Here is a 22,338-nt window from a genome sequence, read left to right as displayed (position 1 = left end):
CCTCCTGTATTGGGTTTCAATACTGTATCAGTATTCAAAAAAAAATTTGATAAGAGAAAGAGAGAATAGTAATCCTGTGGAATCTAGAATGCTAATGAGATCATGGAATCTGATATATGAGATCACATAAGAAATCCCACTTGTCCCACCTTCCAAAAGGCATATGAGCCAGTGCCAGGCTAAAGTCTAAACCAGCTTTGCTGGCTGGCTGGCAATGGCAGAAGCAGAAAAGGAAAGGTGTGGGGGCATGGGGGGATGGGGTTGGCAATTGGCATTAGAAATGCCAGAATGGGAAAAAAACAATAATAATAATTTAAAAACTATAAAAACAAGGGGTTCTGATTCTGCAACCACATCACGACATCACAAATTTCTATTTTTAATGATGAACAGAGAACATCACATGCTTGAATATCTTAATAAGGGTTTTGAAACATTCAAATTTACAAACCCAACAGAAAAGGTCTTCATCGAGCGAGGCTGCGGGAGGTAATGTGTTCAACGTCTCTTCTATGATTCGCTTTTACCTCGCTTTCGCTAAGCAAGGAGTGAGAATTGGTACCACAAACACACCCACAACAAGAAGCGACAATCTTGGAAGGTCCCCCATGAGCTTTCACTACTCTCGTTTGCCTTCTTTAATGAAAAAAAAAAATTCTCAAAGATTCTAATCTGAGATTCTAAGATCTATAGTCTTAGCAGACCACAATCCCTGGCTCCTCTTTCTAAAACTCAACGAATTCTCAGAAAGAGCAAACAACAGATCCTTCTTCTTCCTTTGCTCCTCTTAGCTTCTAGCGCTTCTTCCCACTCTCAAATCCCTGTCTTGGGTTCTGGGTTTTCTTTGTTCTCATGGATTGTTGGTATTCCAATCTCGACGTCGACAATGAATTTGAGAAGCTTCTCTTTCGAATGAACCCTCCAAGGTAATTCCCTTCTTCTTATTGGGTTGTTTATCTATGTTTCAAGCGTTCTGACATCTATTTCTAAGTGGGTTCTTGTTTGTTTTCTTGTTTCTTGAGGTGGGTTGTTCTTGTTACTTTGCTACTGACGTTAAACAATCGGAGCCATTTTTAACGGTTTTCTCGTTGTTATTTCTTCGTTCTTGATTTGGAATTTGCAGGGTCACTGTTGATAATTCGTCAAGTTCCAAAGCAACTTTGGTTAAGGCAAGTAAATGCTAAACCCATCTCTCTCCATTCTCGAATTTGCTTTTCTTCTTGAAAGATTTGGTTTTCATTGACCAAGGCTTTTCTTTCCACGCCTTTCTCGATCCTCTCTTTTGGGTTTTATGTATGTGTGTACTCTTCAAAAAATTTTCGATTAATAGGAGGAAATGAATTTCAGGTGGACAGTGCCAATAAACATGGGAGCTTGTTAGAGGTTGTGCAGGCTCTGGCTGATTTGGGTTTGACCATTAATAGGGCTTACATTTCTTCAGATGGCGAATGGTTTATGGATGGTGAGCTTCCAATTTTCCATTCTCACTGCCTTTCTGATTTATTGCAAATCAGTCACATTTTCTGTCTCCTTGGCCTTTAATTTACTTGTACTGATCTTGCATCTCTGTTTTTGTAGTATTCCATGTCGTAGACCAGTACGGAAATAAGCTTTCAAACGGTGATGTTATTAACCGCATTGAACAGGTCAATCTTTGAAACCAATCTCTTCTTTCATTATATGTGCAGTGCATTGGCATAATTAGGAGATTGGGTTCTCAGGTTCTTCATTTTTCTTACCAGAAAATTTCTTCAATAACACAGTACTCTCTGATGCTAGTCTGAAATTCCACTTTATTTTTAAAACAGAAAAAATTTCTTAGCCGTCCTATTTATTGTCCTCTCATCATTGTTGGCCCAAGTTTTTAATTGCTGATGGAACCCAACTAACCCTGCTTAATGGATTTAGAGTTTTCACTTTCACTAGGAGACCTTATCCTTTAATGTGATACTCCCTCTCACCTTAAACCCCTTTTCCAGTAGACAGATAAATAAATTAACAGGCAGAAGAACATATTACTTGTTTGTAACCTAAATGTAGCAGAATGATTTGCCCGTATGATTCCTGCTGAATTTTGATCTGTTCTGATTGTTACCATTCAATATGTCAGTCATTGGGACCAAGAGCACGGAGCTTCCGGTCTGTGAGAAGCTCTGTGGGTGTCCAGGCTGCTACGGAACACACAACTATTGAATTGACTGGAAGAGACCGACCAGGCTTGCTATCAGAGATCTTTGCTGTTCTTGCTGATCTTAAATGCAATGTTGTGGCTGCTGAAGTCTGGACCCACAATTCACGGATGGCATCGGTTGTTTACATAACTGATGAAGCTACTGGGACACCAATTGATAATCCGGACCATCTTGATAAGATCAAACAACTCCTACTTTATGTGCTCAAGGGTGATAGAGATAAGCGCAGTGCTAATACTGTTGTTTCTGTGGGAGGAACTCACACTGAAAGGAGGCTTCATCAGATGATGTATGCTGATCGTGATTATGACAAGGATGATGACAAGCCCACCAACACCTGTGAACAGAACAAACCCTTAGTGACGGTGGAGAATTGTGTGGAGAAGGGGTACACAGTGGTGAATTTGAGGTGCCCTGACCGTCCTAAGCTACTCTTTGATGCTGTGTGCACCATAACAGATATGCAGTATGTGGTCTTCCATGCTACTGTCATTGCAGAAGGACCAGAGGCTTATCATGTATTCTTCAATCACTTGCTAGTAGTGTGTAATTTGTTGAATTTCATCTCTAAACCCTTTGGATTAGAATGCTGATCATTACACTCGGAGTGTGTTTGAGGATTCTAACGAAACTCATTTATTATTGGCGCGTTCTTTAAAATCTAACATTGTTTCCTCATTCTATAGACTCGAGCAACTGACTTGTAACTGGTTTTGCTTGTTCTTTCAGGAATATTTTATCAGGCATAAGGATGGATATCCTGTCAGTTCAGAAGCAGAGAGGCAGCGACTAATCCATTGCTTGGAGGCAGCTATTCGAAGGCGAACTTCGGAGGTGCGTACAAACAAAGGATTATTAAGTTTCATTCTTTTCATCAGTAAACTTCTGTTTAAATGTTTCTTATGTACTTTAAATTCTCCCTTTAGTTTAAGGAATTCTGATTTAAGTTAATGTTCTGGTACTATAAATCTAATCCAGGGAATAAGGCTTGAGCTCTGCGGTGAAGACCGGGTTGGACTTCTATCTGATGTCACCCGCATATTTAGGGAAAATGGGCTTTCCGTGACTCGGGCAGAGGTCACAACCAGGGGATCCCAAGCTGTGAATGTGTTCTATGTGACAGATGCATCTGGGTATCAGGTCAAGAGTGAAACCATTGAGGCTGTTAGAAGTGAGATTGGCCAGACAATACTCCGTGTGGATGATGAAGTATATTCAAAATCTCCTCCAAGGGAAAGTGCTAAGTTTTCCCTTGGTAATCTCTTTCGAACTAGATCGGAAAAGTTCCTTTATAGCCTAGGTTTGATAAAATCGTGCTCATAGAAGCATTTTCTGGTCAAATAGGCTACTGTCATTCCATGTATGTGGATCAGAGTGTTGGTGGTGTGAGAGCTAGGCCAAGCAGGTTATTCAACAACATTAGCACTTGACAGAGTTTTTCAACTTGTCGACATATCCTTGTAAATATACCTGTACATATGCTGCCTTTGTTACTTTCTGGTAAATGTAAATGATATCTTAGATTCCTATTAATGAAGCTAGAATTTTCAGTTTTGAACCCTCCCTCCCCCTTTCTGTGCTTTGTACACATGGGGTTGAACTTGAACCCCCATCAATGTGCTTGCTATGAGTTGATCACTTGGTTCTTGGACAAAGGTGGCCATTTAATCATTGTTAGAGAGCATTAGGTTCTAATGGGTCTAATTTTTAACTCCACCTTTGAATCTTCACTGAACTACACATACACCTTTTTTTCTTCTGCAACCGAGAATCTGAGACTTTGGGCGGTTTCGTGCGTAGAGCTTTTGCCTGAACCTATGCTAGTAGTGGTCCCAACTCCCAACTCAGGCCCATGAGCATGTGAGGTCAACGGAGCCACTGCATACAGGGCAGGAAGGATAGGATCATAGGATAGGTCAGCCAGTCTGAGAGGCTGAGAATCCTAGAGATGGGGGAGGATCAGACCGAAGTCCAAGGCTCAAGTCTCAAAGCTTAATGCTCTATATATGTGCTGATGGGCAAGTGGGTATATGGTGAGTGGTGACTCGTGAGCATGACAGGTATTGGCGCAAGCAAGTGGGTGATGAATTGACAGATAACGTCGACCCATGGAATTGGGTGAGGCGTGTGCCGCCCAACAGCCCCTGCCAAGTGCCAAGAGCCAAGAGCCAAAAGCCAACCATTCTATAGCCATAGGTTTCCAGGTCATCTTCACCCTTCGTGGTCTCTGCCTCTCTGGCTTTCTCTGTCCAAATTTTCACTGCAATTCCAGTTTGTCATTGACTCACAAAACAGAGGGAGAGAAGACCAAGGTCTCCGTCCACCGGTTTCATGAGCCCCCAGTGCAGTGTGCATTGTGAACAATACAAGGGTCTGCACGAAACCTTTGGCCAATAAATATTTCATTATTTATATACTAGGTAGGTTAATGTATTTTTCCTTGTTTTAACAAATTATTATATATATTATACTTTTTTTTTTTGGGGGTGAAAAAATATATTATACTCTCAGTGTTGCTCTCTGTATCGATTATAATAAGAATAAGAATTCGTCTAATATAGTTCAACTCTAATTCAAGTTGGACGGAATCGGGATCTAACATGGTAGATTTTTTTTATCCCAATTTAAAGCTCTAGAGAGAAAGGATCAGCAACGAAACTAATAAAAGAAATATCAACAATACTGGAATCTTGGGCACCTCTAGTCTTTTTGGTCTTGTCTGTATTTTTTTTTTAATTTTTTACTTGGAGGGTGGGGGATTTTTATTTTTATATTTTTATTTTTGTTTGGGGGAAATGGAAAAAGAGTATGTTAATTAATATATACATGAGCATGCAAGTAAAAGAACATTGTCTCATCATGCAGTATAAGCCCAATTTCATGCGTGAAAAATTATTACTCTACCCCTGTAAAATGAAAAGCCTTCTCTCTGTTTTTTGTAGTTTTTTTTTGGTAACTAAATGAAAAGCCTTCTCAATGCATACATGTTAAGCACGCACTTTTATTGATCCCTTTTTTATGCAAGAACTACACAACCAAACACTAGTTGGGTAGTTCCTATCCTAGGATAGATTCAAATCAATGCATTTTTCTGCTGAAAAAAAGAAACTTCAACCTAAAGATTAAGAGACTTTATTTCTGTTCCTCACATTTTAAACAATCTTGAAAACTCAATAATCCATTCTTCACCGAAAAAGAAGGAAAAAAACACCATATGTACACATAGAAGTGACAGAACACACCCACATGAACTCACAAAAGTGGAGGTGCTGGGGACACACCACATGTAGGTCTGGACCGTCTGGTAACAGATCTTTTTCTGGTAAAGATATGGTAGGCAAGGCAATGAACATGTGGAAAAGATAACCTCACCTTCAACTCCTTTAGGATAGGTAAATTGACAAGCACCACACCAACTCCCTTAGGGTGGCTTAGATGGCAATGGGTAGCTTGGACCCATCAAACCCATTAAAATTTTTAAAAGAAAAAAAAATCCCACAAAAGGCTATTCTTAAGGTCTTCTTTCTCATCATCCTCCTATAAATTTGCTACTTATATAACTTTCTAGAGAACCCTCACCCTCAATAACATGGTTGGTTTTCTTTCAAGACATTTTTTTTTTCACTTAAGAAATTGGACGCTCTCTTCAAGCTTCAAATTTCAGAAGTGGAAGGAAGTCTTCTTGCTGGGTTGGGGGTCCATACCTTTTCTCTTCTCTTTAAATAAAATATCACATCTGCAGTTGGGTAGACTAAGACTTCTAAGAAAAGCCAAGAGATCAAGTCAGGCATCATAGCAAAAACTAGAATAAACGAAATTGTCCCCTCAACGCCTCAAGTGTCCAAGAGGCAACACCAAAGGAGAGGGAGGGAAGCGGCGCCACGCGATTTGGTGTGGACCACAGTCACAACGGAAGACTGAACCGGTGGTTTGGTTTGAAAAAAATGGTTCAGATTGGATAAATTGTGAGTCAACTGGTTTTGGAATTTGGATTAGACAATCTGGTACAACTAGTGTTGGAGTCATTTTCAGTCCAAGTAAAATGACTGCAAAATGTCATATTCATTCACACTGAAAATGACCTGGACCAAACCTAAAAGTTATCCAATTTTTATTTTCTTATAGGGTCCTTCTAAGTTTCGCTCCCAAACCATGCCACCTTCACCATCCATTTCACTGAAAACATGTTCTTCTAAACAAGAGAGCCAGTGAACTTTATGGAATCAGTAGTACAGCTAAAATGAAAGCTCAATGACTAATCCATCCCTATCACCATCCTGCTCCCAAAAAAGGGAATAACTACATTCTTGTCCTGATCCTGCTGTTGTTTCTATGTATCCGCATTCAAGGGAGGAAAAAATTTAACAAAACCACAGGTTACAGAGTTCTAAGAGTCTTTGTATGACGGGAATTATGAGATATTTCAAACCACTGGAAGTTCACCACAGTCACTAATCACCACCTTCATTCTCGGACGATCCCCTCTATCAGTTTCTTGCGACTCAATCAGCTCCACAACGTCCATGCCTTCCAAAACATGTCCAAACACAACATGCCTCTGATCCAGCCACGGTGTCTACATCACACCCAATTTACAAACATACCAGAGTAAAGTTAGCATCACATACATACTCTCTAATCACTTACTAGCTCTTTCTGCACCAGGAAGGAATTATTAATCGGCAGAATCAATTACCTTGACAGTGCAGATGAAAAATTGACTCCCATTGGTGTTTGGCCCTGCATTTGCCATACTGAGGACTCCTGGGCCATCATGAGATACTGCAAAATTTTTCAATGTTCACATTCATGTATGCTTCTGGCAGATGCATAGGTATTTTATCTACATAGGTACTACAAGTATGTAGGAAGAGAAAGAGAGGAAAAGAAAAATAGAAGATATTCACAGTATAATTTGGTGTTACTTGCAAGATGTTGAACAAAGTGAATGGGTCAAAACTAGAGAAATGGAGATCCAAGTCCAAAATTCAGAGATTCACACAACACAAGGTCGCAATGAGCCAACACCTATACAGTAAAATTAGGACTGCTGGAGGTGCTGTCAGATGCTAGAAATCTTCCGATATAGTTGAATTTTTTAACACAAAAATCTTCTTTTGACCACTAAGAATGAATTCACTGCATGGATACCACTCAAATTGGTGTTGTACTCATAAAATATAAGGTGGAGACCCAGATCAACTTACATTTAAAGTTCTCATCTTTAAATGTTCGACCGTAGATACTTTTGCCTCCAGTTCCCTGCAACAAAAGACAAATCCTGAAAATTAGTAGAGAGATTTACAAGGTAGATCAACCCAAATGCAAATCAAATAAAATGATGCTCATATCCAGTGATTCAACAAATAGACAGGGCAAAAACATTCAATGGAAGCGAAGTTTGTGCCTATATTTTGATAAAATAAACAAGAGACAATGGAGAATGAATAAAAGCTGTACACCTTGGTTATGGATGTGTACTACGTAAAAAGACACAAACTAAGTGCTGACAGGGGTTTGACCTTTGGAATATATATGCACATGCACATGCACTGCTAGAAATAAAATAATATAAAATTTAAAACATTTCCTTATGAATTTCATTTTTACATAGCTTATGCAAAATTTCAACACATGATATAATCTCAAATATTGGTACATAAGGTTATACTAGAATATAAAACCATAGTTCTACCACGTCAAAGATGTAAACTTCACAAGCTGTTAAAAGGTGAACTTCATACTCAAGTTCAATCCGTGTCTTAAAAAATGTTACTCTGTCAATGGAATCAAGATTATCCACTGAAACCAATCAGGAGTAGAAGGAGATAAGAGAGAGGAGAGAGAGAGAGAGAGAGAGAGAGAGGAGGAAGAAGATGAATCCAAGAGCAAAACAAATTGTATCCAAACGGGAATTTCAGCATTTTCAACTCAAAATGAAGGTGTCAGTGGAATCTGGAAGTAAAATAAGATGACCATCAGCTCCCTGGACTGAGATAATACCTTCACCCATCACCTTGGGCACATCAGATCTATGAAGACAATGGAGAGGACACCCACACTCCAACCCAAAATAACAAAAGTTAATATTATTAATTTATAAAGTTTCAATATCCTGAGTACTTTTGCATCTATTTGCAGTAAATAGAATACACATCCTGCCCTTAAATGGCTATACACCAGAATGATGATTTCATTGGAGCATAGAAAAGAAACAACACAATGAAAGCTTAAGAACCCTAAAATCAACATCCATACTTGAAAGGGGTAAAATGAGTAACCATTCAAACCCAGAATGGATGTGAGAAGTGATTCCCATGTCACTAGAAAAAGGAAATACAAACTTGATAATAAAATCTTCCACTTGAGACCGCAATGGAGACTATGGAATTCTCAGGAATCCAAAACTTCAGCAGCAAGCATGCAGAATTATTCATGAAGATGATGAACCAGTTCAAAATCCCAGAATTTAAGAAAACCACCATGATTTTATTTAAGATGAGACCTTACCTGCCTTTCTTTACCAGAATATGCAGCAAAGGTGAGACGTGAGAAATTTGCTTTTGGCTAAAATAAGAAAAGATGGTCACCCAGGGCCAAGGCCCAGGCTCCTTTTTTCAGGTCTGACATAATTTCAGCATACAAAACACTACATGTGGTAGCATGTTATTCTCATTAATTCTTGTCACTCGTGAGCACAAACATAGGAGAAATAGCCACTGAAATTGGAGTAAGGCTGCAAGCAACTGACAGAACCATGGAATTCTTGTGTATTTTCAACTTCAATGGGGAAATCCTAACTTTATAGTCATCACACTGTGATGTCACTACATGGCAAGCTTTGAGAACTTTGTTTTTTGTAAAAGCTAAAACAAGACATTTCCAGGTCTCATTTTTGTGTATGGCATCTCATTTACTGGTATAATACTGCTACACGTGCCAATTTCAAACAGGAACTTCTTTCCTGCGCTTTTGACCACGGAATAAACCCTAAAAAATGTCACCGGAAACAGGATATGAACATGCTTCGGACTTGGGAAATCAAAGGCAACACATTCAGAATAAGAGACAACCCACCCACGTATAAGTTTGATGAACAATGCAGCATAGGCTCCCTAGCTGCCCCTGCTCTCAGCTATTGGTCAAATGGTTGCAACTATTTCTAAGCTGACATAGACGCAGAACCACTCTAACTAAGCACTTACTAATTCAAAAGGTTCACATGCCTCATGGGAATGATCCAGTTAAAACAATCATTAAGAACAAACATCTGCATTTAAGAACAAAAATCTGCATTTCACGTTCATCAAAAAAGAGAGAAAAACACCTGCATTTTCCAAGCATGTTAATCAATTCAAATTTAAACTATCTTAGCCATGTTAATTATCAACCCAAAAACAAAAAGAAGGAATCCAAAACAATCTTTTATCTTCTCAGAAGTGACACAGATAATGTACAAAGTAATATATTTATCATCATCCAAGCTATGCCCTAAAATTATATAGAAGAGACACAATTCTTAGTTGAGGGAAAAAATTGTAAACATAGATAGAGGAACAAAATAAAAATAGTTTAGTAATGGTCCATTGGTTTTGCTAAAATTCCTAGCTGATTCCATCTATTTTGTGGTTTAGGTTTGTTAAGACTTTATCCCTCCCATCCTTCCTTGACTCATTGAAGACTATGTCATATTAGAATTATTAGAATTAGACATTGTATAAAATAAAAAAAAAATAAGGAAAGGTATCTTTGAGCTTAAGGCATTTACTACACCTTATCACCTATGAACATTTTATTATGTTTTTCACTCTTCTGAAAAACTGAATAACAAATTACTTAGTGAAAAAGGTGTAGGAAAGTTCAAAGAACAATTTTCATTGAAAACAAGAAGCCATTGTGCTGCCAAACCAAGAATATTGATTAGAAAAGGTTATTTTTCTTGATTAATGGGAGATAAGATGCTTTTTAAAAAGAAAAAGGCAGTATTCTTCTTCATCTAATTACGAAAAAGAAATTACAGATAAACAGTGTACTCTAAACAATAAATGTTATGCGAAACTTTATACCCACTACGACCAACAGTTATGTCTAGACATTAAGTTTTGTTTCCCCCCAAATTATCTTTGGCAGGCCAGACAAGATGGTGTCCACAAACCTGGATTACCCCAAATCAACGAAGATCTTGAACATCTCTATAATACCCTTGGTTAGCTTGATCAGTTATGGATGTCCCAGCAAGATCTTGATATTACTTGGAATTTTACAGCAATTTTGTTCTTACCACTCAAATCTGTCTTTGATTTCAACCGGAAAAGTAAACGATTTACTCCACTCGCTTTTTTAGGAAGTAAGTTGGGAAGCTATACCAAGATCTTGAACCATGGGTCCATGGTACATGCAATTTTTTGCATCCCAAAGTATCAAAACAACTAATGCTAAGTCAGGTTATATGAAAGAGCAGCTTTAGCAGTATACGAAAGGAAACAAGGTAACAAATAAACTTGACCATCAAAAGATGCTTCAAATAAAACTGATCATTTTGTCAATCATGACAAAAATTGGAACAGAATACGGAGGATATTGCCCATACAAATGGGACAACCAAATAAAACAGATTGGCTTTTTGGAATATTTCTATGAGCAATCCATGACAACTGATTTGAATATGTTATTGAGATATGAGATACAAGTTGAATTAGTTGTTCAAACAATCCTGTAGTACCAAAACAAGATATGCAAAAATGAAGGGAGGATCTAACAGATCCATGAAGGGAAAGATGGAATCAGTTACATATGACAACAACAAAGACAGCAAGGAAAGTATCAACTCTTGGTTAAATGACTAATGGAAAATTATTTCTGTGAATGTGCACAGGAAAAGCTCCCCTACCTAGGATGTTCTTGTAATTTTTTTTGGGTGAATTAGATGTTCTTGTAATGTGGTAGGGCGAGTTCTGATTTTTAAGCTCCAATCAGTGTCTCCACGTCAAAGCCAATTAAATATGTCAAGTTATCTACAGATTGTAAAATTTAGCTTCTGGATGGAGATTTTTGGAGTTGCTTTAGGATACTAGGATTCTGCAGTTCATATTTATATTTGTGCAAATCTTGGCATGAATCTCATATTTATGAGTAAATGTAAATCAAGTCCCCAAGAGACCTTTGACGAAGGATTTTTTTTATACTTTTTGGATGAATGCTAACAGTGGAGTTATTTGAGACCAACTAAATCTGCTTTTGGATTTCAGCCTCTCATAACTTGAGACCAACTAAAATTGAAAGATCTTACTCAAGGATTATGTGGAGCTCGGCATCCCCATTAGAGCTGGGTTTGTGTTAACCATACTCATATCTGTGTACACCTTAACCCTAAGTGATGGAGGCCTAGTAATTCTCAACGTAGCACGCAACTGATGATTGGATCCACTTTGGAGATGGAAAGATCCGTTTTCTGTCTTTTGCAAGTATGACTAGGGTCTCATTTGCAATAGAATTTCTCACCCCTCCCCATCTAAAACAATGAGTTGGAAGGTGATCTAGCTAGCATCACAAATTTCTACGCAACCAATTTAGTCAGTCTTATAACTAGGAGTTTTCCCATTCAATCTTTATATATTTCACATAATATCGATCATGATAAAATGATCTCATTGCCATGTTAAGTGTGCTACTCAAAATAAATCAAGTTGAGAAAAGTACATACATTTCCTTTTTCGAAATCTCCTCCTTGAATCATGAAATCCTTGATTACACGATGGAACGTGGAATCTTTGTACCCAAAGCCCTTCTCCCCTGTGCAAGATTAAATCAAGTTGAGATCATATCAAATTGCATTCAACAATACATTCAATCCGCACAAAGAACATGCAGGAGAAACAGAGAGACTGGAAAGTTAGGTATGAAAAAAATTTTACAAATGAAAATCCAAGAACTCTACCGACGCAGAGAGCACGGAAGTTCTCAACAGTTTGGGGAACATCATCACCATACAATCCTATCACGATCCTGCCAGCAAGTTTACCCTCAGGGTTCCCAATGCTTATGTCAAAATATACTTTATGTGTGACTTTAGCTTGCAACCCCACGTCCTGAAATACCACGAGATACAAATATGAACAAGAACTCATTTAGGTGGATCGAACTCTCATAATTTTGCTGACTGAAACCCCAAGAAGAATACTAATCGAATCACACTAACAGAAACAAATCTACCATTAAAAGACTAAAACAGCTCTAAGATTACATAGGAAAAGTACATGTACGTTGGATTCCTGGCAAGAAATATGGAAGGTTCAAGAAATGAATAGACCTGAGCTGCGGCACGAACAGAGCTAACAAAACCAGTTCTTCTCTGACAAGAAAGAAATAGCGGTGACGAAGAAGATGTAAGAGGAACAAGACTGTAAGAGCTGGGCGCCGACCATTTCTGTAATTTGGGAATGCAACAAGAGGGGTTGATAAGCTTCCACCGAGAGATACTTCGAGGAGCCGAAGCTGCTGAACTCGAAATGGCGGAACCCATGTTCGCCTTGTCACACATGAAAAGACACCCATAATCAGCCAACGCCAAGAAAACTCCAAGATCTAAAAGAGACCAGAAAAAATGAAAGATCAGTTTCTTACCATGGTAGTCAAAGAGACGTTCGCCATTTGACGCAAGTTGTAGTTTGCTCTGAATGCAGAGCAAGCGCTGAAGTGAAGACTGAAAGCTTTTCCAAGAAAGAGTTGAGCGAGAGTGAGAGAGAGAGAGAGAGAGAGAGAGAGAGAGAGAGACAGAATCAGAATGAGAATGAGAGTGAGAGAGAGAGGGATCGAAATGTAGCTGAACACGCGAAGGGTTAAACTTGGTAGATCGGTTGGAAAATTTGCACTCGCGACGCGATAACTCGGCTTTGCTGTCCGTCGCGTTAGTAACTTTAGTATGACGATGCTCTTCCAAGTTCGAAGAATATTCCAAAACTTCCTCGGAGAAAGAACAACGTGCTGATGCTTCCGAACCCGGTTCAACTTCAGTGTACTGCATTTAATGCACGGTATACTGGTGTCAACGGTTTGATATTGAAATCTCGACCAATACTGTGCATTAGTCTCACCCCTTCTAAACCACAAATAATGCCGGGTGAGATTTACATTTAACCCATTGAGATTTTTATTTTAAGTATTTACAAGTAAATTTCACTATTATTATGTAGTTGAAAAGCATCAAGTGAGGACAATAATTCAAACTCTTTTTATACAGGGTCTTAACGTTACGTATGCAGATTAGTAAGAAAATGGTCGTAATTGCATGGATATAGGAAATCAGTAGTTTGGTCCTATATCGACTGAGTCTAGACAAATTTATGGAACTAGCTACGTTCGCAAATTATGACTATCCTACCTAATTTGTCACAAGGCCAATCAAGAAAGGTGCAGTGACATTGACAATCATGGTGGAATTGGATTTGGTTTGACTTTGGCCTATTAAGGATTAGGTAGAGAGAAAATGATTTTATATTGGAGTCCATCTCACTAAGAGATGGACTTACTAAGAGTATTTAGGATCGGGATTGGATCTTGATACAAACCGACCCTGTTGCAACCCTAGTCGTGTGTTTGTTGTCAAATGTATGTGTCTGGTTAAAAGGATACTGCTTAAAAGGATACACAGTACCACAATGATGGGAAAATATAAAAAAAAAATCCGAAGGTGGAGTTGGTCCATAATTACTCGGTTACACAAAACTAATGCCTCATAGTATGAGGTAAAGAATTCAAACTTCCTTAGGTTCAAGGACAGAATCCGACATTATATTTAAATTATTATACAAGCACCAACTAAGGGGAGAAGAATACATTTTCCTTACCTAAAAGACCCTTATGTATTGAAACTTTTAAAACCTTGAAGTCATTGACAAACATGCCTATAATTGTAGTTTACTATTTGTACATATACTATTAGGTAATAAAATAATTGAATACTTATTACCAATTTATTTTTATTAATTGGTCACCATCTACTTGGGAGAAAGTTACACTTTCCTACTCACTTAAAGACCCTTCTCTTTTGAAACGATAAAGACGTTTATATTATAATTTACTATTTGTACATAATTTAATACTTTTTTTTTTTGGTAAAAATTTAATACTTATTATAACTTTATTTTTAGGATAATATTGATCATCATGTACTCGGGAATTGCAAAGACTTAACCTCTCTAAGAAAACGACAAATCAACCATAATGTTGCGGACATTTTATATTATAAGGGCATGATGATAACTTAATTATTTTGAGAACAAAACAAAAATTACTTATTAATCTTCCCATGCTAAGCGTCTATTTTGGTTATTTATATCCTTGGAATCTTGAATCGGAGATTTATACAAACATGGGTGGTAAAATATTCCTAGATTCATTAAGGGCTTGTTTGGTTACATGAGTCTGGAAATTTCAAATATCTAGAGATTTCAAATCTATAGACTTCAAATCTATGGAGTCATAATTTATAAAATTAAGTGTTTGGTTGTGGAATGAAATCTGTGGATTCATCTTAAAAAACTATTTGATCGACGTGATTTTTGTGAATGTGCAAATGTATAGCTTTTTTGAAATCTTTGGATTTCACCCCTTACCCATAAATCTACAGATTCACGTTTTTAATGTAAAAAGATGAATCTATAGAATTCATGAATCTAGAGATTTATACAACCAAACGGGTATAATTCTCAGATTCATGAATCTAGAGATTTGAAATCTCTCGATTCATGTAACCAAACAGGCCCTAAATCTAGGGATTTTATTTTTTTACCTAAAAATGTGAATTATGTCTTTTTTTAGGTATTAAGTGAAATCCATGGATTCTACTATAAGTATAAAATTCATGAAATTTGCGTATTCACGTGGAGTAGCCCAATGAAACTCTATGAACTTTGGTAGATTTGAGGCTAACCAAACAGTTAATTTTTTAAACCATGAATCCGTAGATTTGAAATCTATAAATTTAAAATCTCATTTTATTTCAAATCACTTGATTCATGTAACCAAACATGCCTTAATGTAATTAAACCAACCGTTTTGACCTAAAAATTTTAACTCATCTACTTACTTTTCCCCATGCATTGCCATCTCTCATTTGTAATTTTAAAATTATTTTTTATCTGTAAATATAATACTAATTGAAAATACCACCACAGCCAGGTGTGCGACCCAGGTCGAACACCGGATTAGTCAGGACAAAGCCTTGGAACCGGTGTTGGCAACCAAAAAAAACAAAGAAAGTACCACCGTGATTAAAGTGGAGTCTGATGTTTGTTTTAACATAAGAAAAAAGACCCAACAAAGGCCCACAGCTTTAACTGGTGAGCCCGTGGATTTACATATCGAGCTAATACCAAGCCCATGACTAAAAGTTTTCAAAAAGAATCAAAATTTATAAAGAAAAAGAAGTCTTTCGGTTCTCATCCCCCACCCTCCCAACATATTATCCATATTCGCATTAGACAATCATTCCAAAAACTTCTGAAATATTGTTCAAATCAGTCCAAATATATAATTGGACATGAATGAATATGATGATAATGTCACCATCCGATGTATGTACATACCTAATTAGGATAAACGACATCACTATCTACCAAACTTAATTTCAAATTGGTTACCAAAAAAAATAAAAAGTTTGAACCTCAAAAATCTGGATGACCATTTTTTTCTTCTCCCAAAGCAAGTTGATGGCAAAGCAAAGGTGAAAGCATTTGACTAATACCCAAATTATATAAGTTTTTACATGGTAATGTTAGATGATTGCAAAAATCTTCCATTGTGAACTTCTCTCTACTTGTTACCGAAAGAGAGAAAAACCTACTCTGTATGAGGTGAATAGCAATGGCATCAAAGAATGACATTGGAAAAATCTAATTTTGATGGTTGACATTAACTCCCATCTAAGTGCAAAGATCTTATATTTAAAAATCTAATCCTCTAAGGAATTGTGGCTGATGATCTTCGAATATGCTACTTTGATATTATTTTATAAAACTCACGGAGTGATACTAATTTTATAGAATAACTTAAGGGGTGGTATTGAACAATTCTCTTTCTTTTTAACAAATGAAAGAGGAGAGGTTAGATCCATGTCAACCTAAGGTCTTTACACTATGACAAGAGCTTTTAACTTTTGAGGATTTTTATCCATTCATCATTTTATAGTTTAATAACCCTATAATTTATTTATTTTTAAAAAAAATTAATAAATTTTATATTAAGGGGAGGAGATTATTACATGTACTACGATGAACATTGAACTTGTGACTTCTTCACTAAGAGAAGAGGTGCTTGTTATTACAGATTGAGCATTTGATTTCACTAATGCATCTCTCCTGCCTCCCTAATCCCCACCAATCCACCATCCCTGTAAATTTAGAAAACCTTGTTAAATGGTTTGATTGAAACCCTAATACATGAAATCTACTAAGCTTTTTATTTGTATACAACAGTTGGGTTTGAACCAAAAACCAATCCAAGATCAAAATCCATGAACCTGGCGCAACACGTGAAGCATACAAATTACAAACCTTCCTTCCTTTATGAAGAAGTCTCCCGGTCTTTATCTCCATCTTCCACCCCTCCTTTATTAGTTAGGAATCAAAAGAAAAGTTACATGGCCTGATGGCCACCGACTATATCCATGTCTCTTTAACCCTTTTGTAAAAGGTTTTTTTTGGTAGGAACCCTTTTTTAAAAGTGACCTGCCCAAAAAAGGTTTAACAGCTGTATGTACATGAATCCAAAGCCGAAGCAGGTGATTATTGACTCCATCACTGGACACCCACGTCCCTCCAATGACATTATGGATCATCTCTTCTGGCGGGGAGTATTCTGTACTTCTTCAATGGCATTACAACCATAAATGATCTAGGCCCTACAAGTAAAAAATAATAAAATATAAAAAAGTAATGGCTGAACGGCGATGTAATTTGCTTAGCTGAACAGTCTTAAAAATCTTACCATTGAATTGAGTATAATTAAAGTTAAACTTCATCATCATAATCATGTGGGTCCTCCTGTAATTTGTGGTCAGTAGTCGTTAGAAGAGCACATAATATTATCTGTTGGAAAAGACGATCTGGACTCGAATTTTTCGTCATAAGAACAAATATTATTTCATTGATGCTTCTTCATCATATAATAGAAGTGAAACTAAAATTTATATGATATCTACTAGGGTTTTATCTCTTAAATGTTCATTATGTATTCCTCTAATAGGGAAATGAGTTAGACTCGATAAGTCAATCGAACCGGGTGAGTCATATTTGACTCTTGACCTCCTGACAAGCCGATCGCGTTGGGAATAGTAAAGATTGGGTAATGATGATGAAGTGGGTCCATTCCGAGTGTGGGCCCATGGAGTCTTACAAGCTTGAAACGTGTCCACCGGATGTGGGCCCATGAAGTCTTGTCTCTTCCGAATTATTTATGACAATCGGTGTGATATTTTTGGTAGATCTTTCCCTATCCCGTACGCCACACCAACTAAACGGAAAAAGAAAGAAAAAGAAAAACACTCTCCCCATCTTGGCTTCGAATAAAACGCCTTGTCAGAAGTAAAGGTGGGTGCAAACTCCAAGTCCAGCGGAGCGAAACACCCAACGCGCAGGTTAGTTATTTAAAGTTTAAACATGCTAGCGATATTACGCATGGTTTGCCGCCAAAAATACAGACAAATCCCTACGTGTCGAAACCCAACAAAACCACGTGGCACACACCCCGGAAGCATACTCTTTGAAACTTTGGCTCTGCAGGTGTGGAGAGCTATATGTTTCTTTTTCACGTTTTTTCATTTCACAATAAAGATTTTGAATTTAAATCATTTCCACCTAATCTGCTCTATATGACTACTATACATAATACAATCACACTCACAGGTCTACCTTAATACACGTAGGGTCTCACACACATGTGAGTGCAGATGTATAATTATATAAATAGGCGGGTAAAAAAGATATTAACTCCACATAGACACCCTCCCTCAAGAGAAAGGTGATTTAACTTCGATGATTTACTTAAGAGATTCTCATTCTCCAATTGATATTACCCTATCTATTTATCTCGAACCACTTGGGAGCGACGCTGCTCTGAGCAGTTCGTGGTCGGATGCATTTTAGGTTCCAAAGTGTATCTCGACTATTAAATCAAATGTGAATTCAATGGTTGAGATGCAATTTGGAATCGAAAATGCAACCCAACCGACCACTGTTACGCGTGGCACTGCTACCAAGTATAACCCCTACTTATCAAAAGCATTCTCACCTCCTCCACCGGAGAAAGATTACCTTTACCACCAAAGGCTGAAGTCCAACCGTAGCAGTGAAGCGAGTATGTAACTTCGCCTTTGCGGGTATGGGTAGGCAGCTTTTTGGTCAGGCCGGGCAGTTCTATAACTGATTCTGTGATCAATTCCTTTTCAACACGTCAGCCTAGTGCCGTACGATAATCTAGGGCAGACTGACCTGATTAATGGGAATTTAAACTTTATTATTACTACTTAATGAAGCATGCACTGAAGTCGGTTTTCTTAAGTCCATGGTCTCCTCTTCAGGACATCTTCTTCTCTTATCTCGTTTCATATTGAATTCCTTGAATTCAGGGACAATCTTTATATCTTCTCTCCTTTAAATTCCGAAAAATTACTCTATTTCAGGGTTTGGTTGGTTTGAGTATCATCTGTTATTGAATTGGTTTGAAGAATGGATGATGAATTTGCTAAGCTCATCAGAAGAGTGAATCCACCAAGGTATGTGGACTTTCTTCTTCCTGAAATCATTTTTTTTCCTTCTGAGCGGAACCTTTTGTCCTGACCCTTTCTTGGAAAAAAATCTTTGGTTCTTCTTCCAGATATTTATACAAAAGAGTATGTTTTCTCTTTTGATATCTTTCTTTCACCTTCTCTAACTTTAATTTCTGGATTTCGATATCACATGTACAATCTTTTGTTTATTTTGTTCATTTTCAATCCTTGGAATCTGATTTTTTTCCTTCCTTTTATCAGGTTCTTAATTGATTTCCTTTGTAGTTGACTGGTACTGGAACTGCTTTGTTTTTTCATATTTATGGCTAATTTTTTTTCTTCCTGCTTTTCTGATTAATTGAACTAGAATTGCCTATGAAGTTTCAAGGGAAAGAGTTGCCTTTTAGTTTAGAATCCTTCTAGCAATCTGAGAATAGTTTTTCTTAAAAAAATTTTAATTTGCCTTTGGTTGATGCAGAGTCGTGCTAACAAATGATGCCTGTGAGCATGCTACAGTTATTCAGGTGAATCTTGGAACTCTACGTTAGTTGGATTCTAGATTTTGCAGAAATTTGGAAATATATGTCAGTTTAGAAACAGAATTTCCAGCAAGCTTGGAACCTCAGGGTTAAATTTTTAGATTTTGCAGAAACTTTGAACTCTGTTACTTTTAGAAATAGAATTTGCAGCAAACTTGGAGCCTCAGGGTAAAATTTTTGATTTTGCAGAAACTAGGAACTGATTTTAGATCTTGCGGGAACTTGGAACCATTTCTTAGTTCGATTCTAGATTTTATAAAACCTAGTTATCGTACCATGAAAGGTTCTATGTTCTGTTAGTTTAGTTTATCTGGTTCATTCAAAGTGAATATCATTGAAATTGCTGAATTTCTTCTTATTTAGGTTGACAGTGCTAATAAACATGGCATACTTCTGGAAGTTATTCAAATATTGACAGATCTGAACCTCATCATAAAAAAGGCATACATCTCTTCTGACTGTGGCTGGTTCATGGATGGTATGATTACTGATCAAGTAATTCAGGATATCATTATATCAATTCAATGGAACATACCGAATTATATCTCTGTTCCTTATGTTGTGCTAAGCCCGAAGTTTATGTTTCAGTGTTTAACGTGACGGACCATGATGGGAATAAAGTCAGAGATGGGAAAATCATCGACTACATCCAAAAGGTTACATATTCTCACTGCTGCTTGTCCGCTTTTGCTATAAATTTTTTCCTGTCACTGTTGCCTGGCTTCTGTGAATGTCACCTTTTTCAACCTTGTGTAATGCTTTCAAACAACCCAGTTCAAGAAGGATGTGTTCTCTGTTTTTTTGTCTTGGATTGAGTTTTTTTTATTTTATTCAGACAGCTGCAAATTTCAGCCAACTTTTTCTGTTATCGTTCATTCTTGCAGACCATTGCAACTGAAGCTTGCCTCTCACCCTCAATAAAAGGTTCTGTTGAGGTGATGCCATCTGAGGGACATAACTCAATCGAATTAACTGCTACTGACAGACCTGGTTTACTGTCCGAAGTGTGTGGTGTGCTTTCTGACCTTCATTGTCATGTGGTAGATGCGGAGATCTGGACACACAATGCTAGGGCTGCAGCTGTGGTTAATATCATAGATGAGACCACAGGGAATGCAATCAAAGACCAAAACAGCCTCTCAACAATCAACGAACGCCTGTTAAATGTCATAAAAAGCAACAATGACCCGAAAGCAGCAAAACTGGCACTTCCGGCCACTGGTGTATTGCACACTGAAAGAAGGTTACACCAGTTGATGTTTGCTGACAGAGATTATGAAAGGGTTGAAAGCATTGGACTCGAGGAAACCAGAAATATGAGATCAGGACCTCACGTTACCATAATGGATTGCACAGAGAAGGAATATACTGTGGTTACTATAAGGTCCAGAGACCGGCCGAAGCTCTTATTTGACACCATATGTACACTTACAGATATGCAATATGTAGTGTTTCATGGAACAGTAGACAGTGGAGGAAAGGATGCTTACCAGGTATGTCCATGCTCGAAAAAACCGATCATGATTCAACAGACAGCTAGTGACTGCATTTTCCCTGGTATATGTGCAATTAATGTCACTTCATTCTAACATGTTTTGCCTTCATGAAGGAATATTACATCCGGCATGTTGATGGGCTTCCTCTAAGCTCAGAAGCTGAACGACAGCGCGTAAAACAGTGTCTTGAAGCAGCCATAGAGAGGCGGGCCACAGAGGTGTATAACACTCCCAAATTGAACTTCAGCTGAGCAATACAATGAATGTTCTTATGAATGTATATAATATTTGTCCTTGCAGGGGATGGAACTAGAACTGTGCACAGAGGATCGGGTAGGACTTCTCTCAGACATCACCAGAATATTCCGGGAAAATAGTTTGTCCATTCAAAGAGCAAAAATATCTAGAAAGGGTGGAAAAGCAAGGGATACTTTCTATGTCACTGATGCCTCTGGTGACCCTGTTGATCCCAAGGCTATCGATTCAATTTGCCAACAGATTGGGGAAAGCATTCTGTGGGTGAAACAGCACAGAAGCTTGCCTCGAAGGCCTGGTGAAGAGGCAACTGGTTTCCTCTTTGGGAGCTTGTTTAAAGCTCTAACATTCCAAAATTTGGGGTTGATAAGATCATAGACATCTGAAGACACTGCAGTCAACTGTATAGCTAAGAGACTGTTACACGTTTAGGATCACACACTGTAAATATGTCAACTGTATTGTCATATTTCAACTAGAACTGACTGAGAATCACTAGAATATTGTACATTGATAGGTTAAACAGTTCTGCAACTAAATTGTATGTAGATGTGGATACCAGGGATATGAGAAGATGATGTACAGATACTACTGTATAGCAGTATAGGTTAAACAGTTCTGCAACTAAGTTGTATGTAGATGTGCATACAAGGGATATGAGAAGATGATGTACAGATACTACTGTATAGGTTAAACAGTTCTGCAACTAAGTTGTATGTAGATGTGTATACAAGGGATATGAGAAGATGATGTACAGATAATACAGTTACAATCAAAGTAATGTGAATTGTATGTGTAAATTTCCTGGTTTGAAATTCCCTCCTAGGTAGACTGCCAGACTGCAGGGGTCTATTTAAGAATCCATTTCCTTGATGCAGGAAAATGACATTCCTGCTAGAAATTTAGCAGCCAGATGTCATCCGATAAGCTTAATGTAAGGGAAGTGGTAAAAGAATAAACCTCATACAAAGCTTGCACCAGATTACAAACATCCACTTTAGTGTTTCACTGCTTTCTGATCAATAATTTGGCAGTTGTTTAATCGACTGTGGGATGAGGCCAAAACTTTTTTTAGAACAAATCAATAGACA

The 22,338-nt window shown here is 37.5% G+C and overlaps 3 protein-coding genes across 3 annotated transcripts; 2 read left to right on the top strand and 1 right to left on the bottom strand.

The window, feature by feature from the left end:
- The first annotated feature begins 438 nt into the window (after window positions 1-438).
- Window positions 439-4,294, top strand: LOC149006279 (ACT domain-containing protein ACR4-like). Its single transcript, XM_089166088.1, has 7 exons — window positions 439-926; window positions 1,124-1,169; window positions 1,348-1,462; window positions 1,579-1,646; window positions 2,111-2,710; window positions 2,922-3,026; window positions 3,171-4,294. Exons 1-7 carry the CDS (start codon window positions 853-855, stop codon window positions 3,513-3,515), a joined length of 1,353 nt encoding a protein of 450 aa, XP_089022214.1. The 5' UTR covers window positions 439-852; the 3' UTR covers window positions 3,516-4,294.
- Window positions 4,295-6,163: 1,869 nt separating this feature from the next.
- LOC149006278 (photosynthetic NDH subunit of lumenal location 5, chloroplastic-like) lies at window positions 6,164-13,031 on the bottom strand. The gene is made up of 7 exons (XM_089165768.1): window positions 12,816-13,031; window positions 12,502-12,720; window positions 12,130-12,280; window positions 11,896-11,984; window positions 7,400-7,454; window positions 6,889-6,974; window positions 6,164-6,768 (listed from the first exon to the last, which is right to left on the bottom strand). Exons 1-7 carry the CDS (start codon window positions 12,840-12,842, stop codon window positions 6,616-6,618), a joined length of 780 nt encoding a protein of 259 aa, XP_089021894.1. The 5' UTR covers window positions 12,843-13,031; the 3' UTR covers window positions 6,164-6,615.
- A 5,718-nt stretch (window positions 13,032-18,749) lies between these two features.
- On the top strand, window positions 18,750-22,047 carry LOC149006277 (ACT domain-containing protein ACR6-like). The gene is made up of 7 exons (XM_089166718.1): window positions 18,750-18,963; window positions 19,436-19,481; window positions 19,860-19,974; window positions 20,085-20,152; window positions 20,381-20,989; window positions 21,106-21,210; window positions 21,293-22,047. Exons 1-7 carry the CDS (start codon window positions 18,917-18,919, stop codon window positions 21,623-21,625), a joined length of 1,323 nt encoding a protein of 440 aa, XP_089022844.1. The 5' UTR covers window positions 18,750-18,916; the 3' UTR covers window positions 21,626-22,047.
- The last annotated feature ends 291 nt before the right edge of the window (window positions 22,048-22,338 follow it).

The sequence above is a fragment of the Hakea prostrata genome, chromosome 8 (genome assembly GCF_041222555.1).
Source record: "Hakea prostrata isolate BN-2017 chromosome 8, UWA_Hpros_2, whole genome shotgun sequence".
Taxonomy (NCBI): domain Eukaryota; kingdom Viridiplantae; phylum Streptophyta; class Magnoliopsida; order Proteales; family Proteaceae; genus Hakea; species Hakea prostrata.
Note: the sequence above shows the minus strand (reverse complement) of the source record. Positions and strands in the feature narration are given on the sequence as shown.